Source organism: Bombina bombina, chromosome 3, assembly GCF_027579735.1.
Source record: "Bombina bombina isolate aBomBom1 chromosome 3, aBomBom1.pri, whole genome shotgun sequence".
Classification (NCBI taxonomy): Eukaryota; Metazoa; Chordata; class Amphibia; order Anura; family Bombinatoridae; genus Bombina; species Bombina bombina.
This window is the reverse complement of record NC_069501.1, coordinates 981,692,781-981,715,733: the sequence shown is the minus strand read 5'-3', so window position 1 is coordinate 981,715,733 and position 22,953 is coordinate 981,692,781. Positions and strand designations below refer to the sequence as shown.

The 22,953-nt window shown below is 38.7% G+C and overlaps 1 protein-coding gene across 1 annotated transcript in view; it reads right to left on the bottom strand.

Annotated features, from left to right (window-relative positions):
* Positions 1-2,431: 2,431 nt before the first annotated feature.
* The window catches only part of SPATS2 (spermatogenesis associated serine rich 2), a 941,596-nt gene continuing 921,074 nt past the window's right edge, over positions 2,432-22,953 (bottom strand). Inside the window, exons 11-12 of the mRNA XM_053705505.1 lie at positions 6,285-6,487; positions 2,432-5,640 (exon numbers count right to left, since the gene is read on the bottom strand). Coding sequence (XP_053561480.1) covers positions 5,335-5,640; positions 6,285-6,487 — 509 coding nt within the window. The 3' untranslated portion in view covers positions 2,432-5,334. The remainder of the gene's footprint in view (positions 5,641-6,284; positions 6,488-22,953) is intronic.

Genomic DNA, 22,953 nt, shown 5'->3' with positions numbered 1-22,953 from the left:
GGCTAAATAATTTTAAACAAACCTAATCCACAATTGTACAGTCACTGTCTGGTGATCAGGGTGATTCACCCAACACCTAATTTCTCAGAGTCAGGTTTGCTATCAGTTCTTCCCAGCATTTGGGATAACCCTCTATAATATCTAAGGAGACGCGGTAGCAGATCTGTAGTTATCAGGTTTTCAAAGGTCCAATTATGAAGGGACAATGGCTGTGCACTTTGACAAAGATTTTCTAAAAGGGTCTTGCGATTATCGCCCTTCTTGGATCTAAGGCTGCTGCTGCCATTTACAAGCAGTGTTTGAAAACCGCAAGTATCCGCATCTTGTTGTTCCATCTCACAGCCTGTGGGTAAATCTGTACAGTGTCCGGACTGCAGGTTTTCTAAGATTACTGAAGCTAAAAACTGTGGAGAGTCGTCAGGCTCCTGTACTCCCTGTAGAGTGGGCTTAGCGGGAGTGTCAAGGCTCGCGGTGAATGGTTTATGGCAGCACTCCTCCAAGAGATCAGGTAAGGCGTCGGAGCTGGAAGCATAGAGGGCCGTGGTGGGACCTATAATGGAGGCAGATGACATTGCGGTATGGAGCGTGTCTACCAGGTCCGCCCGGTGGTCATCAAACCTAGCACACAGTGCTCTCAAGAGAGAGATCTCTAAGTCCATGATTTGTGAGTGTATCTAGCCCTCTAATGTGAAAGAGCTATCTGCTTCAGGGTCTTCAACGCCTTATCTCGTCAGCTTATATAGGGTTTATGCCAGATTAAGTTGGTGTGGTCCGTCTGTAGTTTAAATCTCTGGGTACACCGAACTTACCAGAGGTAAATATAAGCAGAGAGTGCGTGAACTGTCAATCGGATTCCCATTTGACTGTGCTGAAATGTTTCTGGAGCAGGGTTTTGTATTATGCAGGCCCCAGCCACGTGTGCCTGTATCTGGTCGCAGTCGAGTGTGGGTTACCTTCTGGTATAATGCAGAGCTTGTTAGCTGGTTCTGTCGATACTTTACACCTTTAGGGAGTATCCCATCTCTTTTTCTATCAACTGACTTAGGATATAGCGGTGATTTTAGGGCTTTAGATGATGCCTCAGACCAGAGCTCCTGACTCAAGCTGCCATCTTGGCCACGGCTAGCTCCGCCCCCTCCACACCGGTACCTTTTAAAACAAAAAACTCTTCCTTGAAGAAATTAAAAACTAATATTTTATCACCTCTTTCACTTTACCCTTCCTAGTACTTAGAGTAGGCAAAGAGAATGACTGGGGGGTGGAGCTAAGGGAGGAGCTATATAGACAGCTCTACTGTGGTGCCCTTTGCCACTTCCTGTTAGCAAGAGGATAATATCCCACAAGTAAAGGATGAATCCGTGGACTCGTCGTACCTTATAGAAAAAATGTTTTTACATATAATTGTCAGGCTAATCTTTGTTCTGAACACTTCATTCTATCAAGCTTTTATTTAATGGTCCTTTAAGTTAGGGGAAAATTGTGTTTTTCATAACACTTAGTAAGTTTCTGGCAAGACAAAGCTAAGGAGGTCATGAGTTGTAGTGCTTTCAGTGGCAGCTTTTGTGATGCATCTGTGCCAATGTGGTTTCAATAATATATAATAAAACATACCATTTATATCTGATGTTTATTTGATAATCTAAAGTTTATATTAATATTCCAAAGAAGTTAGAGATCTATGTTAAACAAGCATAGGGTACTAAACCAAATATTTTGTTTGCAAGTAGAATATAAAAAATGTGCTTACTTTAATTTAGATTTTGTTTTACAATACATGTATTTTATGTCTATAGAACTATTCCAGCTTAACAAACTCCATGCATCCAAATACCAACAATAGCATTGTGGGATCATGTAATTAAACAATGTTAAAGATAATCACATTTCAGAAATTAAATTTAAATGCTGCACAGCTTAAAACCCAGACATTTTCACATATGTCAATATGTAAGGCATTTTGTAAAAATAGACTGTGTGGGAGTGTGCTAAGAATGGTTTTCTGGTGGTTAATCTGGAATGGGAAAATCTACATTGTCAGTTCATAGTATTTCTAAGAAACCGCAGCAAACAGACTGAACGTAACTTTCATATAGTGAGTTTTACATATCTTATGTCAATCTTTATTGTCCCTTCACTGCTGGCGTATGTCCCCATAACTATAACATCTTACAGTCTTGCAACTAGCAATAAATTTCATGCATAGATTCAGAAGGAATAATCTTCTAGTAAAAAAAGATTTGTGCATACTTTTACCATTTCTTATGTACGATTTCAGCAATATACCCTGATTTTTAACATTGTTTATTGCTCATTGTCTGGTTATATAGATTTCTAACATATGTCTAATTGAGCTAAATGTAAAATGTTGATCTAAGCGTATATGTTTTAGTCATACAGATTCAGAGTATTTGAGCAAACATGCAACAACTGATTTAATTACGACTTATTTTTCAATTTTATTTTTGGTAAAAGATTTACAAAGTATTTTGGAACAGTACTCCACGGTTATCAATTGCTGAGAATGTGCTATTGTTCCTGGTGATGAAACTGGGGTATTTTAGTGTTTATCCGGTAAGATAACAGTGACTAAGCATCTAGAGGCTAATTAATACAAATTAAGAATGTCACATTTTAGCATGTTAAAATGAAATATATGAATAAGATTTATACAGAAGCATGTTACAAGCCTCTAATAAAGGAGATTACAATCACTCTTGTAACATATACCTGCAGAGGATAAATGTTTTGTTGACTGCCAACCTACATTACATGTTGCATTGATTAATAAGTGTTGTGTTTAATGATGTTACAACACTGAAAGCCCTTGAAACATAGACTTAACATATAAAGAACATTGCAAAATTAAACAGAGAAAACGTTTTGAGAGATAAAGAAAGAATTATGGGGGATGAAAGGTGCATCTTTGGAGAAGAGGATTAAGAAACTTCCAGCTCTGCCCTGTGGTTGGTTTTTGAATCTTAAGCAAGTGGCCATGATGGAATTTCAGTAACATGACGGACAGTGCAGAATAACTCTTGTCAATACAAACACATAGTTGCTAAGTAAAAGACATTAACATTAATCTGATTTAAACTGTATTCTAAAATTCTTTACATCCTGAGTAGTGTGTTTGGAAAGGAAAAAGATTTCCACTTAAAGGGACATTAAAGTCATTTTATATAGTAATATATCAGCAATTAAGTACTGAACTGCAAGCAAAATAAATGTTGCGAAAGCATTTAAAACTGTCACAATAATTTATAAATATTAGCATTTTTTTAAAGAAAAAAAACTCAGAGCATTAGTATGTTGATCTTATCCCATGTGACAAATTAGAGCTAGATTTAAATGAGTATGTGCATTCCCCTAAGCAATCACTGTGTAGTATTTGGCTGGTTTTATGAGATTCCCAGCACTGCAACATGCTTAACAGAATTAGAATTCCAGCCTCTCTATGGAGAATTGGACAAATACAAATTCTACAGCAAAAGCAAGGTATTTAAAGCAAGCACAAGCAAAATAAATACTGAAAGCATACTGAAATGTTACATTTCCAATAATTACATTTATTAATGTATAGGGGAATTACATTATGAGTAAAATGTCCCTTTAAGGAAATAGTATACTGGGTACTGCTGAAACATCTTGAAGGGTAAGTACATCTCACCGAAAAAGGTGCCAAAAAAGGAAAAAATAATGGAGCATTATTACTGAATACTTTGGCTTATCTGTACTATGTTTGACTGAGGCCAAAGCTATTACGTTAACCCTTCCTAAACTGCTATTTTAATTCTCAAAATAACAGTTCAGTTGTATACATTTTGTTGTTTTTTTCTTTCTTATTATTACGGTCTTGTAAAATATATATATATTGTTGTTTGATATAAGAGCTTATATAACTGAGGAGATTTGGTATTTTATGATATAGGCTGCTGCCTAACACTTTCATACACTATAATTCCACAAAGCATTTAATTGTTCTAAACAATGTGACCTGGACTACTTATTTCATTTATATACACCGCTAAACCCTTATATACGACACCAGTTTGTGGATACTAATTCATGAGCATATTTCAACGCTTCCTAAAACTCTACTCCAACGTACCGCATTCTAGAAAGAAGTCCTCAAGTAAATTGTTTGTTATAGAAACAAAGAAAAAACGTTTTTTTAAGGTTGTATATCTTGTGTAGTCGCATTTTTAAGTGTAGCTAAAGTAAACATTTAGAAATTGATATTTGAATAGATTTCTACAGTACCCCAATATACTTCTGTTTTCTACTTGCATATATATATTTATTTTACTCTTATGTGCACATCTCTGACTTACACCCTCCCCCCACCCCTCCCCTTTGGTGAGCTCTGTTATCTATCTTATATTGCTCACTTCCAGTTAAGAACAATGCAAAATAAAGTGACAATTTCACTTTGTCTGGTAAAGTATCAAAAAGAATGCTCAGATAGAAAACAAAACAGAGGCCATACAAAGATTTGAAGATGAAGTCAGTTATTCAGCAATTTTCACAACTACTGGTGCAGTCTTTCTCCCAAATTATGGTGGCACACAAGGCAACAGAGGACATCAGCACCTTTACCTAATGATAAAGTCTGTACACAGAAGACTGAGACACCCTTTTGTAGGAATGTTACAAAATCAGAGAAGTATGGGGGACTAGTAAAAAACAAAACAAAAAAACAAGGCACTTTAAAGACAAAATTGAGGGGCATATTAGTGTAATTAGGGGGCATACAACATACAAATGAATAACCAGGAATGCAGAAGACAGACAAGAATCAGCGAGACAACTGGTCCTATTTGATTAAATGTTATATCTAAACTACCACTAAATAACATAACCTAATCAAATCTTCAGTGGTGAACTGATTTTGAATTTGTAGTTTTAATCAACTAAAAAAAAGTGAAGCAGCAGGGAACAGGCCTGATTGCTGCAAGGCAGTCATTACAATAAATGTAAATCTTCATGGTTATAGTGACTTGCTACTTAACTAGGCCTTTATATCCTCTCTCAGTGAGGAAATGCAGACAATGGTGCAAGTAATGGAAGAGCCTTTTGTTAAATCATAAGCAATGGCCTGAATACAAAAGGTGTAAAGAGCAACACTTGCCCATCACAAGAATGGCACAGGACAGACAAGAGAAAACAAACAAAACATAAGGGGCTTGTTATATATAAGAAATAAGGAAGAAACGTGGCACTCAGCAGCTAGCTGTAAACTTTTTTTCTTAGTTAATAAACCTAACAGTTCTCTAAAGTCAAGTTGTGGAATTGACCGTTGAAAGTGCAGGCGGTATGCTCAGGCCTTATTCTGTCTCAGGAAGAAGACACATGGTTTGCCCTTGGTTTACGTTGTGGGAGGGCCTTGTTTTCAGGGCTTGAGGACCCTGTCTGGACAGACTCTGTACTGGCAGCACTTCCATTAGTTCCAGACGGATGGACAGGGTTCCGGTCAGTTGACTGGCGAGGATTTGGGTATGATTGGTTTCGTGAGTTGGACTGATACCAAGAGTTGTTCCTATTCCGTTTGGCATAATCATATCTTGCATTATTAACGTTGTAGTTTTGTGGAGGGCCCTGAGATCTGAAGCCCTGTCCTGGTCTCCTATTCATTGGGTAACCCTATAAAAGTGAAATTAAAATACTTTGAAAATTAGCTAACACCAGGAAAATCATCAGCAAACTAAGGTCAGCATAACAAAAAAATGCAAAAAAACACAGTACGCTAAGGAATATGAGTTGAAATAAGAAAATGTTTTACTGTGTGGAAACTCACTTAAAGGGATATAGAAAGGTCAAAAATGAAATGTGTATAGGTGCATTTTAATTGGAAATAAGCATTTATGCAATATATTTCCATTAGCAAAAAATGTTTCAATAAAAAGTTACTACTGTTTTTCTGTGGCATAAGCAGATATCCTGTGAGGGCCTGTGCGTCAGTATTCAAACACCATATCTGCAGTAGCTTGTATAACACAAATTACGTCTTCAGAAGCAATACATACTACAGCCACCTTGCTGATTGAATATTGGAGCACAGGCCCTCATGGGATATGTGCGTATGCCGCAGAAAAACAATAACTTTTACTAGAAGCATTTCTAACCTATGCACATTTCATTTTTGACTTTTCTATCCCTTTAACAAGTAATGTTAAGTGAATGTGATGTAGTGTTAATAATTTGCAGTATCTCAGAATACTAAGAAAACATTCTGATATGATTTACTATTTGTGCACAAGTCATGTTTAAATCTAAAATACAGCTACCTGTCTAGGGGGCTGGTTCTGACGGTTGCTATAGTGGCTTGTTGATGTGGATGAATCTCCTGTGGGTGTAGGCTTTCTGTTGGTTGAGGTTAGGCTAGAGGCAGAAGAGGGTTCTAGAGTGGATGGAGCAGGTGTATCTTCACAGGGACTAGCCAGAGAATAGCAGCGAGAGCGAGCAGAGTAATTGTTCTTTGGATGGGAAACTAAAAAACAGAAGAAATATAAAATACATCAAATTCACAGCATTCTGAAACGGTTAAAAGGAATCACAAGAGACAGTTTTGCTTGATCTTCAACTGTTTATTGAATTAATGAAGTAAACATAATCTTAGAAGAATGAATATGTATTAGCTACTATGTGTTATCTATCAGATCAGTTGTATATTTAGTAAAATATCCAAACTGTTCTCACTATTTAAACTGTTACTATTCTATGTAAAAAACTATAAAAATATTTAATACAAAAAAAAAAAAAACAACAAAAAACCCCCACAGCATTCTCCCTCAGAGTGGCACATACAATGCACTGCATTAACATTATGGATCTGTCAGTATGATCACAAGCGCCTTATTTATGCCAGGGCTTGACAAATTTGTTCAAAATCTAGGAGCCAGTCCATACATTTAGGAGCCAAAAACCTTTGGACAACTTTATAGCTATCTGTCTCTCGCTTTCTCTCTGTGGGCCTGATGATCTAAAGCTCTCATTCAGGTGAGAGGATTTAAAATGATCCTCCAGCACTGCAAGATCCCTAGTGAAATACCTAAAAGGCAGATTTTGCTATACTTCTCCAAGGGGTAATCCTGAATGTCTGTATGTAAAGGAGAAATAAACCCAGTGCAATATAGCACTGCATGGCATGACAATTGCGTGGCATTTACACTTTGCGCTTTGAATTTTATATTACTTTAACACTTCAGATTAAGTTTTATTACATTTAAACTTTGCACTTTCTATTTTTATTTTATTCTGTATACAGCAGTGTATTTAGGATTGTGATTTTACAAATTCTGATTAGACTTTCACAGTTTGTGTAACTTACATTACATTGCACTTTGTATTTCTTCTATTTAAAATAAAGATGAAAAACTAACTGCTTCAGTTTCCCAAAGAGCTTTATTACTTTCAATGGACAAGATAAGCAAACATTCTCTAGAATGGAGAGAAATTACAATGAAGACTTCACAGGTGCAAATCTCACTGAATTCAATATGAAAAAATGGGCGGAACCTGGAAGTCCCAGAGAGATAAGAGACATCATACATAAAAAAGTAATGAAGCTTTCTGGGATACAGAATTTCACAGGGAGAGAGAAGTTAACTGGAGAACACATGGGACTGATTTAAATGCTCAGTTTATATCAGTTACAAATTAAACTGAAATGTTTTCACTACAATTTAAACTAGCTTTTGCCTATAGTTTATTATATATTACTTTTCTGTCAGTTAAATAAGTGTATTGTGAATTTTGAGCAAACTTCACCTATATACAGCTGTCATGAAAAATCAGTGATACCAACTTGTTTAAAACGCTTACAGCATTTCACAGGACTTGTGAGAGAGCTTCAGACATACCATGGGAACTCCCCTGTTCTGCCCAGGGAACTCCCATGTCCCTTCCACTTTCTGAAACGGTTTTATTTTGCAATAGAGAAAATACCAAGTGCAATGCAAGTTGTAAAATACACAGAAATCAGAATTTGTAAAATCACTGCTGGATCTAAATGTATTAAAAATATAAACTAGGGGGCATGTCCGGGCAGCGCTATATAGATGTTAATGATATAAAATCACTTGACTAAGCATAATGGAACTTATTTTAGGCTAATTTGAAGCAAAAATCATATCCTTCCTAGAGGATCATTTTTATAAGCTCAAGAGTTGGTTCAGGAATCTGTTCTGTGCTTCTGACCTGCCCCCCACCCCTCTTAGTGAGATGCAGAGATACTGCTGACAATGAGTCTAAACTTGTGCTCCCATCTATTAGTGCCTTGGCTATACAAAATATGAGGTAATGGGATTCTGATTAATTAACTCTCCATACAGCTATGCCTCCCCTACATATTAAGGATGCAGCTTCTCCTAACCTAAACCTAGAGAAACCACCCATGTGTAAGGGCTGACTATGGGAGTATTGAGTTGGTAACGGTTATCCTTTTAGATCCTTATCCTATATCAGACTTGCACTTGCATAGATGGACCCTTTGATCGAATAGCCAATTAGATGCCATTGCTTTCTTTTTTTTATATACATATACAGCGTTTCACTAAAATACCGTTATATAATATACAGTTAAGCATGTTGGGGTAAAGTCAGACTACATATGTCCTACTATGTTAATCAACGCAGATTTTAAATTATTCTATATCATTGTTTTAACCTACTAGCTTATAGTTTTGATACCATCCAATTTGGATTTACAATATCCATCTGACCCCTATATGTTACCAACATCTGATCCATGTGTATGTATAATGTCAAGCATATATTCCTCAGCAATATTATTTTTACAAATGGTCTTTAATACTATTATTTGATATTACTTAGTTTAGTTTGTTACAAGTATTTTCCCTATGCAATATCCCCTAGTGAGCACTTTACTTTGTTTAGACCTAGTTTAAATCCGCTAAGAATCTTCTGTAGTTTTAACAATTTTTTTTTTTTTTTATAAATACCGGTTTTATTATCAATAATACATTTTACAAAGTAGAAGTCGCAGCTTCTTGCAAAAAAAAACAATCTGTATAATTTTAATATACAGAACAGCAAGAATAATTTGAATAAATCTATTTCGTGAGGAGGTTGAACTACCTCCTCGTAAAACTGGTAAGGATTATTCTTGTAAGAAAAGGAAAAAGAGAGAAAAGAAAGAAGAAGAGGTAGACGAAAGTAAAGGAAAAAGAATGTAGTATTTGAAGACAAAAGACAAGAAAAGTAATAAGAGAAAGAGAGAAAGAAAATAGCAGGTGCTGCAATACTCATACTATATAATTAATACTTTTGACATTTTGTTTAGTATTTAATAAAAGTCTCTACCCATGCCATCAGCAGGTTTTGTATGTTGTTACTTTTTCATATACCTTTCCCACGTGTCCAACATCTCAGCAAATATATCCATTTTAGCGTTTTTAATGTAGTAGTACTCTTCATTATTGAGTATTTCCTATACTTTATGCTTCCACATATTAAAGATGGGGTCTCTCTTGCCTTCCAATTCTTGGCCAAAAGATACCTTGCACTATTTGTCAATATATAGAATAATTTCATTTGGTATTTTAATTTAAATTTAGGAGGTTTATTCAATAGCCAAATTGTGGGGTTTAGTGGTAGCTGGATCCCCAGTATGCCTTCTACTTCCTCAACTATATTTCTCCAGAAAGTATGGATTACATTGCACCACCACCACATATGGGCAAGGTTACCGTGCCCATGTCCACACCTCCAGCACCGCTTAGATTTGTTTTTATATAGTTTATTTAGTTTCACCGGAGAGAAGTACCATCTATGTAAAAGCTTTATATTGATTTCCTGCAGAGATAGAGATATAGAGGTTTTAGGGACGTTTTGGTATATTATGGAGCTCGTCTGAGGGAGTATTATTACACCTAGTTCATCCTCCCACTTTTCTATGAATGGGTGGGTGTGACCCGGTGGAATTTGAGTCAATATTTTATAAATTAGCGATAAAGTGTAATTTAAAGGAGGGGTTGCAACGCATAAAAGCTCAAAATTGGTAAGCGGTCTAAGCAAATTACTTTTTTGTTTATGATGTGATATATGGCAGTGAATTCTGGTATAATGGTACCAGTTGCAAAATAAGCTATATCCCTTATCAATTAGGTCCTCTCTCGGTAAGAGCTTTTCGTTTGATGAGATGTAGTGAATCGGGATGTCTCTGTAGTGTGAAAGTGGGAGTTCATCTGCATTGCTTAAATCTAATTTAAATTGTTCGGATTCTATGATAGAAGTTAATGGAGAGGGTTTTGAGGACACATATGGGTTAGATATTATCGTAGCATCACAGATTTTATATGTTTCTGATATCAAGTGAGAGCCCAAATTATGTTTGCTGGGTGAAAAGGTCGGATCCCAGCACAGTCTCCCCAAATGTGACCTTCCTGACAAACTATGTTCAAGTTGGACCCATCTTTTATGGTCGTAATGTATACACCAATCCACAATCCTTTGAAGGAATATGGCTTGGCGATATTTCTCTATGTTCGGTATGCCCAATCCTCCTTGAAGTCTTGGGGTTTGCATGATCTTAGAATTTATCCGTGGGGGTCTTCTGCGCCATACATAGTCGCTAAAAGCTTTCTGCATGGTAATAGTGTAATTTTTAGGGATTGGGATCGGGAGAGCTTGCATTACGTATAATAACCTGGGAAAGATGTTCATTTTTATAACATTTATTCTCCCCATCCAGGATAGCTTCTTTGAAAGCCATGATGATAGATCTCTTATTATAGTTTTTTGTATTGGGATATAGTTAAGTTGGAACGTACTTTCAATTTGAGTAGTCAGGTTAATACCCAGATAGTGCAAGGCAGAGGGGCACCATGTAAAGGGCATAAGATTTTTAGTGTTTGTTAATGTCTGTTTATCTAAATTTACATTCAAAACCTCAGATTTTGTTTTGTTGATTGCGAAGTTTGACAGGGACTTAAATCTATCAAATTCACCTAATAGAGGGGGAATCGACTCAACCTGGTCAGATATCGTGAAAAGAATATCATCTGCGAATAATGATATGGTGTACATTTCCGAATTTACCTGGACTCCTTTGATCAATGAATTCTGTTTAATTTTAGTGGCTAGGGTTTCAATAAAGCAAGCAAATAAAAGTGGGGAGACGGGGCATCCCTGGCGAGTTCCATTTTTAATTTCAAAAGGGGGGGATAATGTACCATTAATTATCAATTTGGCAGTGGGTTTTGTGTAAAGTGCAAATATTCTATCCGTTATTTTAGGACCCAGTCCCATAAACCCCAGGGTAGCCCTTAAGAAGTCCCAGCCAACACGGTCAAAGGCCTTTTCTGTGTCTATGGATAACAATATTCCCGGGAAATTTTCATCCTGCATATGTTGGATTAAATTTAAGGCCCTGACCGTGTTGTCCTTTGCCTCCCTCTTGGGAACAAATCCCACCTGGTCCCGATGTATTAAGATTGGTAATATTGAATTTAGTCTGATAGCCAGAACCTTCGCATATATTTTAGCATCTGTGTTTATTAAGGAAATAGGTCTGTAGTGGGCGGGGGAATCTAACAATTTTCTAGGTTTAGGGAGAAGAGTAATGTGGGCCTCCAAAGATCTGGGAGAGAATTGTTTAGTTTCGTCAATATGATTAAAATACGTGGAAATGTGTGGAAGTAGTTCTTCCTTAAACGTTTTATAATATTGGTTACAAAAGCCATCAGGGCCAGGTGCCTTATTTGATGGGAGATCCTTAACCACCTTTTTAATTTCTTCCAAAGATATGGGTTCTTCTAGATGGGATTGTTGGTCTTCCGTTAAGCTAGGGAGATTAAGTGATGCTAGATAGGTATTTATGTCTTTTAATTTATCTTCCTGATAGGAATTGTTGTGAACCCTGTCATTATTAAGGTTATAAAGTTCTTTAAAGTATTTGTGAAATACCTTGAGTATGGCTTGTGTAGATTGGTGCGTTATATTGTTTTTATCCCTTAAACTGAGAATGTAATTTTTCTGTTTTATCCTCAAATATCTCGCCAGGGATCTACCTGATTTATTCTGACCTTCATAATTCCATTGCTGGAGACGCAGAGCTTGCTTTTTATGTTCTTTATTTATAAGGGAGGCTAGTTTATCTTTTACTTTTTGGATGATTAATAGTAGATCGTGGTTAGTGGGGTGCATTTTGTGCCGGTCCTCCAGGGATTCTATTGAGGAAATATTTGCGGTATATTCGCAACTTTTTTTTATTAATGGATGCCTTGATAGACATAAGTTCTCCCCGTATCACACATTTATGGGCCTCCCATAAAGATGACGGAGAAACCCCGTTAATATTATTATTTGAAAAATAATCCGTAATGGCAGAGGAGATTTGTTGCGCTATACCTGTCTCTGCTAACATCTGGGTATCTAATCTCCAAACGTAATCATGGATAGGTTTGGAAGGCCAGCACAATTCTCCCACCACCGATGCGTGATCTGACCAAGTTATAGGAGTGATATGGGTAGACCGGAATAGAGAAAGGCCAGTAAAATCAGTGAATATGTAGTCGATTCGCGAGTATTGTTTATATGGGAATGAGAAAAAAGTGTAATCTTCCCTATCTGGGTAATGCAATCTCCATAGGTCTTTTACTGTTAGTTTTTAAATGATTTTAGTGTCTGTGTTATTTGTGATTGGGGAACCGATGAGCGCGCTGCTGAGCAATCTTTTAGTGGGTTTAATGGCATATTTAGGTCACCGCACATTATTAAAATTCCCTTTTGGTGTTTGAGTATATGGTTAGCTAGTTGTTTAATAAAAATAGATTGTTTGGTATTTTGGGTATAGAAAGAGACCAAAGTAATCGGTCTGCCGTATAAAAGTCCTACCACTATAAGGTATCTGCCTTGTTTGTCTCTCAATACTTCAATGTCCCGAAATGGGATATTTTTTTTAATTAGCATACGCACTCCCTGCTTTTTGGATCTTATATGGGATGCATAGTAGCTAATTCCAAACCTTTGCTTGAATGTGTTGGGCTCTTTTACTCTACGGAAATGGGTCTCTTGTATGAATATTAAATCTGATTTATTCCTCTGAAAGTCTCTAAGGGCTTGTGATCTTTTATTAGGTATATTTAGACCCTGTGCATTAATAGATTGAATTTTTAGTGTATTTGAGGATGGTTTTTTGGAAGAATGTTCAGACATGAAAAATCAACATGTGATCCCTAGGGCTTTTATGTGAGCCGATGGCTGGGCAGAAGTAGGTATAATTTCTAGTTTTTTCCTGAGATGAGCATTGCAGCATGGAAAGAAGAGAAGTGAGAAAAAAAGAAAACAGTTTAAACAAATTAAACATTTTAAACAAAAACATGTTCAAAAACAATATGATATTTTGGTGAGGAAGCTATTCCCTCCCTACGGTCTTCTTCAAAGGCATAGAAATATATAACATAAAAGACCGCAAATGCCAGTAGGCCTAAACACTTAAAGGGCCACTGTAAGTAAATATTTTCTATGCCTGTTACTAACTAACTACCCCAAATACGCTTTTTATCAATAACATTTCATTAACATATCTCTACCGTATATCAGAAATCTTGTCTGCAAATTTAATTGTTTTCCAAACCCACTCCGTGGGTGTCCTTTGCTCTTTACCAATCCGTTTACAATACCTAGGTTTCAAAATGGCGCTTTAAACACAAAGTTATTGGTTTAAGTATTTTGAACATGCAGTGCTGAAAATAGTGGGCAGGATAACAGGACATCATCGGCAAATAAAAGATATAACTTTTAGAACGTTATGAAACTTCGTTTTGGAGAAAATATAGGTCAGTAGGTTTTAATTAATGTTTATTAACTTTAATATGTTAGTTGTTTAGCTTAAAAATTATAACAGAAAGTAATCCTTTAAATATGATTCTATCTGAGAATATATATTTCAATATTTTTCTGCCCAGAGGGGCCTAGAATTTGAAACTATTTATCAACGATTAAACTCTAATAACTTTTCTTCATACAGTATTATAACTCAATTGTGATAACATAATATTTCACTTATGTGGTTGTGTTCATATAATGATACATACACATTGGTATCGAATTGCAAATACTTTGCCCTTTGCGATATATGGTCTTTGCATATATAGATATACAATATAATTTGAAATAAAACCAACATATACGACCTGTGTTATTAGGTAGCAGGGCTTTTAGACATCTTCTACAGTGAAAAGGAGAGTTCTCCTCCTCAGTACATGAACAAAGTTCACTTATTTGTATTGTCCTGAGTGCGAGTTCTGGACACTTTGTTCCACAACGACCTGCGAGGTTTGGGCAAATGAGTTGAAGACATTCCCGTGCTTGTCATTTCCTGATTCAGAGGGGTCTCAAAGGTGAGATTGAGGCCCTTAGCTAGAGAGTCCAAGTTAACCATGTCTTTATACATGTAGGTCTTCCCGTCTTTATGTACCAATAGGCTAAATGGGAAACCCCATCTATATTTTATATTATGTTCTTGTAGGGTAGATGTAATGAATCGTAGTGATCTTCTCCTTTCAATAGTTGCAGGGCATAAGTCCTGATAGATTTGTAGACTGTGTCCTTGAAAAGTTATTGATCTGTGGGTTCTGGCTTGCTTCCAAATCGCCTCCTTTTGTTGAAAGATGACAAATTTCAAAATAACATCCCTAGGAGGATTCGGTGGGGTAGGCTTTGGTCTTAAAGCCCGATGGACTCTCTCAATTGATGCTTCAGAGAGGTCTAAGTTAGGCTCTAGATGTTTAAAGAGCCTAAGAAGATAATCTGTGAGAGTGTCCTGGTTGATCGTCTCAGGTATACCCCTTATCCTCAGATTGCTGCGACGGCCACGGTTGTCTAAATCCTCCACTTTCAGTTGTAAGGAATGGACTAGTGAGGTCTGACAATTCAAATGTTGCGTATTTTCACTGACCATGGTTTCTAAATGCTCTTGACCCTCTTCTATACATTCAATTTTGGAATTCAAATCGTTCATATCCTTTCTGAGGGATGAGATTTCACCTTTTATAAAGGACTTCAAATCGGCAATGTCATTCTTTGATGGAAGTAATGCTATGTTTTGCTGCATCTGTGTCAACGTAGCTTGTGGCAATGGGTTATCTACTTCTGAGATTGCGGGCTCCATTGTTGAAATTTGTGCAGCTGTATTAAAGTTATTGACAATATCTTTTCCTTTAGGTTTAAAAAATGAGCTGACTGGAGTAGAAGTGATAGCTGATAATTTACTGGCTCTTGCTGATTTTCTTGTTGCGATATGACTATCCACAGCGCCTGTGGGACAGGTCTATAATAGTTCAGTGCATATGTATTTTATGTTGATCTCTAGGGATCCTGTGTAAGTACACTATATTTCAGTTTTAACAAATAGCCCTAGATGGTGTTTGCCAAAGTCGGTATTGCGTGTGTTCTTCCTGTGGCTCCTTTCACATGTTGGTTCTAGTATGTTATGCTTGTTTTTCTACACCAGTTTCTAGGATTTAGAATTATATCACAACAGGATGTAAGTGTCCCAAAAGGCTGCCTAACGCTGACCAGCAGCCACTAGAGAGTGAGTGATTTGGTGTTAGACACTTTTATATAACTTGTCCCAGAATAAAGTCAGTAAAGCTTACTGTATGTGGTGATAAGGATTTGCTTTCTATTTTCTTTGCTGCACCACATCAGAAGAATATAGAATGTGTGTTCTCTGTCAAATGCGCCTAGATTATGTCTGGAGTGAGCTGTTAGTCGGTTTATCCTTACCGCTATCGCCGTGTGCTGCAATTTGTTTAGTCCGGTTGGTAGTTTTACCCAAATATATTTTAAGGGCAGATCTTCTTATAGCTGCGGTTACGATGTCTCTGCGAAGTAGGCAGGCAAGATGGCGCCCATTATTTTCCTTATGAGCGCTTCACATAAGCGGCTATTGTCCTCCCAGTTTTTTAACAAATAGTTTCTAACTTACATGCGGCAAATGCGGAATCCTTATTAAAGGTGCCTATAACTTTTTTTAGTCAAAATATGGCATTTATTATACCGTTAGGTAGGGAATGGCCACGGAGCTCTTTCACTGTGCAACCATTAGCCTGCACGGTTATGCCCCGCCTCTAGTTTTAACAATTTCTATTTAAGGGTACAGAGCTGAGGTTATAAATGCTCATACTTGTAATCAAATAGGTATGCCTATTTTAAAATTGATGTCACTAAACTGCCCCACCTCATAGAAATACCCCCACTGCTATAAATCTCATTCCATCTTACTGCTATTAGCGTCAGGCGACATCTCTCCAAATCCTGGGCCACCCACATTCCCACCATTACCCAATCACGCACTCCTTATAGAAACTTTAATAAAAGCAACACATAACCTCATTTCCATCCAATGCATCCCATACACACACACACTCCTTTCACTTGTGCACTATGGAACTCTCATTCTGTCTGCAACAAACTTACAACCATTCATGACCTGTTTATATCCAATGCTTTCACCCTTTTAGCAATTACTGAAAAAAAAATGTCTATCTTCTTCTGACACCGTTTCCACTGCTGCTCTCACACATGGTGGTCTCCACTTTAGCCATACCCCGAGGCCAGATACAAAACATGGCGGCGGTGTCTGGATCCTGCTCTCCCCCTCCTGCACTTCTCAGTACCTACCTCCAATCCCATCTCTCTCCTTCTCCTCCTTTGAAGCCCACTGTATTTGACGGTTCTCCCCCCTCTCCCTAAGAGTGGCAGTCATCTAATCGCCCTCCTGGACCGACCTCCCAATTCCTTGACAACTTTGCTGCCTGGCTTCCTCACTTTCTCTCTACAAATATACCAACCCTAATTCTTGGGGACTTCAACATTCCCATTGACAACCCACCTGCCCCTGCTGCCTCTAAACATCTTTCACTCACATCCTCCTTCGGTCTCTCACAATCAATCCTATTCCCTACTCACCGTGACAGAATCCATCGACCTGGTATTTTCCTACCTCTGCTCTATATCTGACCTCAACTGTTGCCCTGTTCCTATTTCAGACAATCAAACCCACTTTTACATCCCGCCTCTGCAGAAATCTACACACTGTGGATCCGTTCCGTTTAAATAATTACAAATTTTTTTTCCTCCCTCACTCTTCCACTATAACCTGCCCTGATCTCCCTACAGCCCACTATAACAAAACCCTCTCCTCTGCACTAGACACACTTGCCCCTCCCCGACTGCGCAAAACAGCACGCCGTCAGTTACATCCCTGGCTCTCTCAGCAAACATGCTATTTGCAAAAATGCTCCCGTACTGCTGAGCGTGTCTGGAGGAAAACTCACTCTGAACCTGATTTCATACACTATAAGTTTACTCTTTGTTCATACACTTCTGCCCTTCACTTAGCCAAGCAAAACTACGTCTCTTCTCTCATAGCTACTCTTTCCTGAAACTCTAAAACGACTCTTCTCCACTTTTTTTTTTTTTTCATGTTTTATTAAAAAGGTTTTGCAAAATTATACAAATAATCTACTAATATAAATGCGTATAAAAAGCTGATCAACATACAGATAAAGTGTCATCCTTGCATATAGAACGTCGACAGTTGTAGAATTATTTGTTAGTTACAGGTGTATACAGGGTAAAATTGAAATACAGTCTTCACATATATATTTTAAGTGGTGTCAAACAGATTAACTATACACTTATGGTACGTCACATAATCTATATAATTCACTAGCATGTGTCCATAAAGAGAATATAATTTTTGGTACATATTAGCATAGGGTAAATTTATAGTTTACAATCTTAGTCTGTGTAAAAGCCAATTAAAGACGAGTCCGTTTCCAGATCCTCCTATGGGAATGATGAGAAGAGAAAAAGGTTACAGAGAGGGTGAATAGGGGAAGGATAGGGAGAGAGAGAGAGAAAAAAAAAAAAGGGGGTGGGGGAAGAAAAGGTGAGGTAATTCCTTTAAATCCTTGAGAGAATTAGGGTGGCTTTGAGAATTCTTAGCGTTTGTATAACCAGGCATCCCAAACCAGCCAGTAGGTGTCCATCTGATCAATCGAATTAAAGAAGTCTCTCTCCATGCTGGCTATGTAGTCAATCATTGCATATATTTCATTAAGGCTTGGGGGTTCAAGGGACTTCCATGCCGTGCAATGCATAACTTAACTGCAGTAAATATGTATTACAACAGTCTCGACATTTGTGGCGTGTCATTTCCTATTATATGTAGCAAAGCGTTGGCGGGTAAAATCTCAGGGATAAGGATCAACGAGTTACACAGTCTTCTAATTTCTCTCCATACTGGGGCCATTTTCGGGCACTTCCACCAGATGTGTAAGTCTGAGCCTACTGTTCCACATAAACGCCAGCACAGAGGTGAGATCGTTGGATACATTTTAGCTAGCCTTGCAGGAGTTCTATGCCACTTCAATAGCACCTTTATGTAAACTTCAAGCATAGTGACGCAGTGTATGGTTCTTTTGGTTAACAAAATAGCACCTTCCCAATTTTGATCAGAAAAAAAACAGAATTTATGCTTACCTGATAAATTACTTTCTCTTGTGGTGTATCCAGTCCACGGATTCATCCTTTACTTGTGGGATAGTCTCCTTCCTAACAGGAAGTGGCAAAGAGAGCACACAGCAGAGCTGTCCATATAGCTCCCCCTCTAGCTCCACCCCCCAGTCATTCGACCGGAGGTTAGGAAGAAAAAGGAGAAACCATAGGGTGCAGTGGTGACTGTAGTTTAAACAAAAAAAATCTACCTGACTTAATAGCCAGGGCGGGCCATGGACTGGATACACCACAAGAGAAAGTAATTTATCAGGTAAGCATAAATTCTGTTTTCTCTTGTAAGGTGTATCCAGTCCACGGATTCATCCTTTACTTGTGGGATACCAATACCAAAGCTTTAGGACACGGATGAAGGGAGGGAACAAGACAGGTACCTTAAACGGAAGGCACCACTGCTTGTAAAACCTCTCTCCCAAAAATAGCCTCAGAAGAAGCAAAAGTATCGAATTCGTAAAATTTGGAAAAAGTATGCAGCGAAGACCAAGTCGCTGCCTTACAAATCTGTTCAACAGAAGCCTCATTTTTAAAAACCCATGTGGAAGCCACTGCTCTGGTAGAATGAGCAGTAATTGTTTCAGGAGGCTGTTGGCCAGCAGTCTCATAGGCCAGACGGATGATGCTTTTCAGCCAAAAGGAAAGAGAGGTAGCAGTCGCCTTCTGACCTCTCCTCTTACCAGAATAGATGACAAACAATGAAGTTGTTTGTCTGAAATCCTTAGTTGCTTGTAAATAGAACTTTAAAGCACGAACCACATCAAGATTGTGTAACAGACGTTCCTTCTTCGAAGAAGGATTAGGACACAGAGAAGGAACAACAATTTCCTGATTAATATTCTTATTAGACACAACCTTAGGAAGAAAACCGGGTTTGGTACGCAAAACTACCTTATCTGCGTGGAAAACCAAATAAGGTGAGTCACACTGCCAATCAGATAACTCTGAAACTCTTCGAGCAGAAGAGATAGCTACCAAAAACAAAAATTTCCAAGATAAAAGTTTAATCTCTATGGAATGTAAAGGTTCAAACGGAACCCCTTGCAGAACTGAAAGAACTAAATTCAGACTCCATGGCGGAGCCACAGTACTATAAACAGGCTTGATTCTGACTAAAGCCTGACTAAACGCTTGAACGTCTGGTACCTCTGCCAGACGTTTGTGTAAAAGAATAGAAAAAGCAGATATCTGTCCTTTTAAGGAACTAGCTGATAATCCTTTATCCAATCCTTCTTGGAGAAAGGACAATATCCTGGGAAACCTAATCTTACTCCATGAGTAACCCTTGGATTCACACCAACAAAGATATTTTCGCCAAATCTTATAGTAGATTTTCCTGGTGACAGGCTTTCTGGCCTGAATCAGGGTATCGATAACCGACTCAGAGAAACCACGCTTAGATAGAATTAGGCGTTCAATCCCCAAGCAGTCAGACGCAGAGAAATTAGATTTGGATGTTTGAAAGGACCTTGAAGTAGAAGGTCCTGCCTCATTGGCAGAGTCCATGGTGGAACGGATGACATGTCCACTAGGTCTGCATACCAGGTCCTGCATGGCCACGCAGGCGCTATTAGAATCACCAACGCCCTCTCCTGCTTGATTCTGGCCACCAGACGAGGAAGGAGAGGAAACGGTGGAAACACATAGGCCAGATTGAAGGACCAAGGGGCTACTAGAGCATCTATCAACGCCGCCTGGGGATCCCGGGACCTGGACCCATAAAGAGGAAGTTTGGCATTCTGACGGGACGCCATCAGATCCAATTCTGGAGTGCCCCATCGCTGAATCAGCTGGGCAAATACCTTCGGGTGGAGTTCCCACTCCCCCGGATGAAAAGTCTGACGACTTAGAAAATCCGCTTCCCAGTTGTCTACTCCTGAGATGTGAACTGCTGAGAGGTGGCAAGAGTGATCCTCCGCCCACCTGATTATTTTGGTTACTTCCATCATTGCTAGGGGACTCATTGTTCCCCTTTGATGGTTGATGTAAGCTACAGTCGTGATGTTGTCCGACTGAAATCTGATGAATTTGTCCGCAGCTAGCTGAGGCCATGCCTGAAGAGCGTTGAATATCACCCTCAGTTCCAGAATGTTTATCGGGAGAAGAGCTTCTTCCCGAGACCATAAGCCCTGAGCTTTCAGGGGGTCCCAGACAGCACCCCAGCCCAACAGACTGGCGTCGGTCGTTACGATGATCCACTCTGGTCTGCAGAAACACATTCCCTGAGCCAGGTGATCCTGAGACAACCACCAGAGAAGAGAATCTCTGGTCCCCTGGTCCAACTGTATTTGAGGAGACAAATCTGCATAATCCCCATTCCACTGTTTGAGCATGCATAGTTGCAGTGGTCTGAGGTGTATCTGTGCAAAAGGGACTATGTCCATTGTCGCTACCATTAATCCGATTGTCTCCATGCACTGAGCTACACATGGCCGAGGAATGGAATGAAGAGCTCAGCAAGTAGTTAAGAGTTAGACGCGCTAGAGGTGCTAGGCGTCGCTTGAGCGGGCGTAACTGCTTGTGACACTTGGGGAGAGGTCAACGGGCCAACCTCATTACCTTCTGTCTGAGAATCATCTTGGGCCACATTTTTAAGTGCAACAATATGATCTTTAAAATGTATAGACATACCAGTACACGTGGGACACATTTTGAGAGGGGGTTCCACCATGGCTTCTAAACACATTGAACAAGGATTTTCCTTGGTGACAGACATGTTTAACAGACTAATAGTAAGACAAACAGGCTTAGAAATCACATTAATCAAGCAAAAACACACTTTGCAAAAAAAAGTTACTTTGCCTTTAAGAAATAAAAAAGGCACACAATTTTCCAAAACAGTGAAAAATGCACCAAACTTTCTGAAATTTTCACAGTATGTACCTAAAGCATTGGTAAGATTGCACAGCTAGCAAAAAAATCAATTAACCCCTTAATGCCCAAACCGGATCAATAGTAAGCTAACAGACCGGTTAAAACAAATTTAGCACCTTGCCACAGCTCTGCTGTGGCCCTACCTTCCCTTAGGAGTCGGATTTATGGGGAAAAAGCTTCTTATGGGTCACCATGTGAACACCATGTGAACACAGCCTGAAGATCTAGTCCATCTAACTGCGCATCTGAGGCGCGAAATTAGGCCCCTCCCACCTTACTTCGGTGCTGTGAGGCCTAAAGAAACACTCCTAAGAGTTATAATATTAGCCATGTGGGTAACGACCCCTGAAAGAAACCCAAAGGGACCTTCTAAGTGTCTCAAAAACGATCTTTATAAGTAAAAACCGTTTGCCATAAAAAAGTGTCAACTTGCCATAAAATAGTGTCAACCAGCATAAATTAGCCCTGTTATGTAAGCTTGTAATTCCATACTTAGTCTCTGAATAAAGCTTACCCTTCCCTCGTGGGGATCTTATCAGTCCTTTTCTAGCATTATCACAGTCTTGTCTAGAAATAAATGACTGAACATACCTTATTGCAGCCTAACCTGCAAACCGTTCCCCCCAACTGAAGTTTTCTTGTACTCCTCAGTGGATTTTAGTTTCAACATGCTAAAATCATTTTCCTCTCTGCAGAAATCTTCATCCCTTTTCTGCTGAAGAGTAAATAGTACAAACCGGTACCATTTAAAAATAACAAACTTTTGCTTGTAGAACAAATCTAACACCACATTCACTTTACCCTTCCGAGAGAGACCCTATTGCTTAGAGCCGGCAAAGAGAATGACTGGGGGGTGGAGCTAGAGGGGGAGCTATATGGACAGCTCTGCTGTGTGCTCTCTTTGCCACTTCCTGTTAGGAAGGAGAATATCCCACAAGTAAAGGATGAATCCGTGGACTGGATACACCTTACAAGATAAATTAGTATCTAATTCCCTATTACATGCTTTATACTGCCATGGCACCCCCGGGGTAAAGTCTGATAAGAGTAGGTTATAGTAAATTTTAAGAGGTTTGGGGTGTTTAGACCCACTTCTCCATCTGATTTCCCACAGAGTAGACCTCCTAAGGGATCCACGAGAAACCCCCAAGAACTTATAAAACGATGGACTCTGAGGGACTCAAATGGGAGACAGGGCGGAGCTGGCTCAAATCTAGTGGGTACCAGTGACACATTGGGTGACATGTTTTGGTCAAAGAAGTCCGCAATGACCGAAAACCCTCTCAGTCTCCTTTCTCCTGAGTGGATATTATGAAGATCCCAAAACAAACCCGCAGTGTGGTGTACTGGCAAAGGATGGGGGGCGATTAATACTCTTCTCCAGCCCTATCCCTTACCGCCTAATACCCTCCCTGTCTTTCACCCTCACTCCTGCTCTTATTTACATCTTCAAACTATCTCTCTCACAGGTTAATTCCCATCTTCTTTCAACATGCAAAAGTCACTCCCATACTGAAAAAAAAAACCCTCCCTTGACCC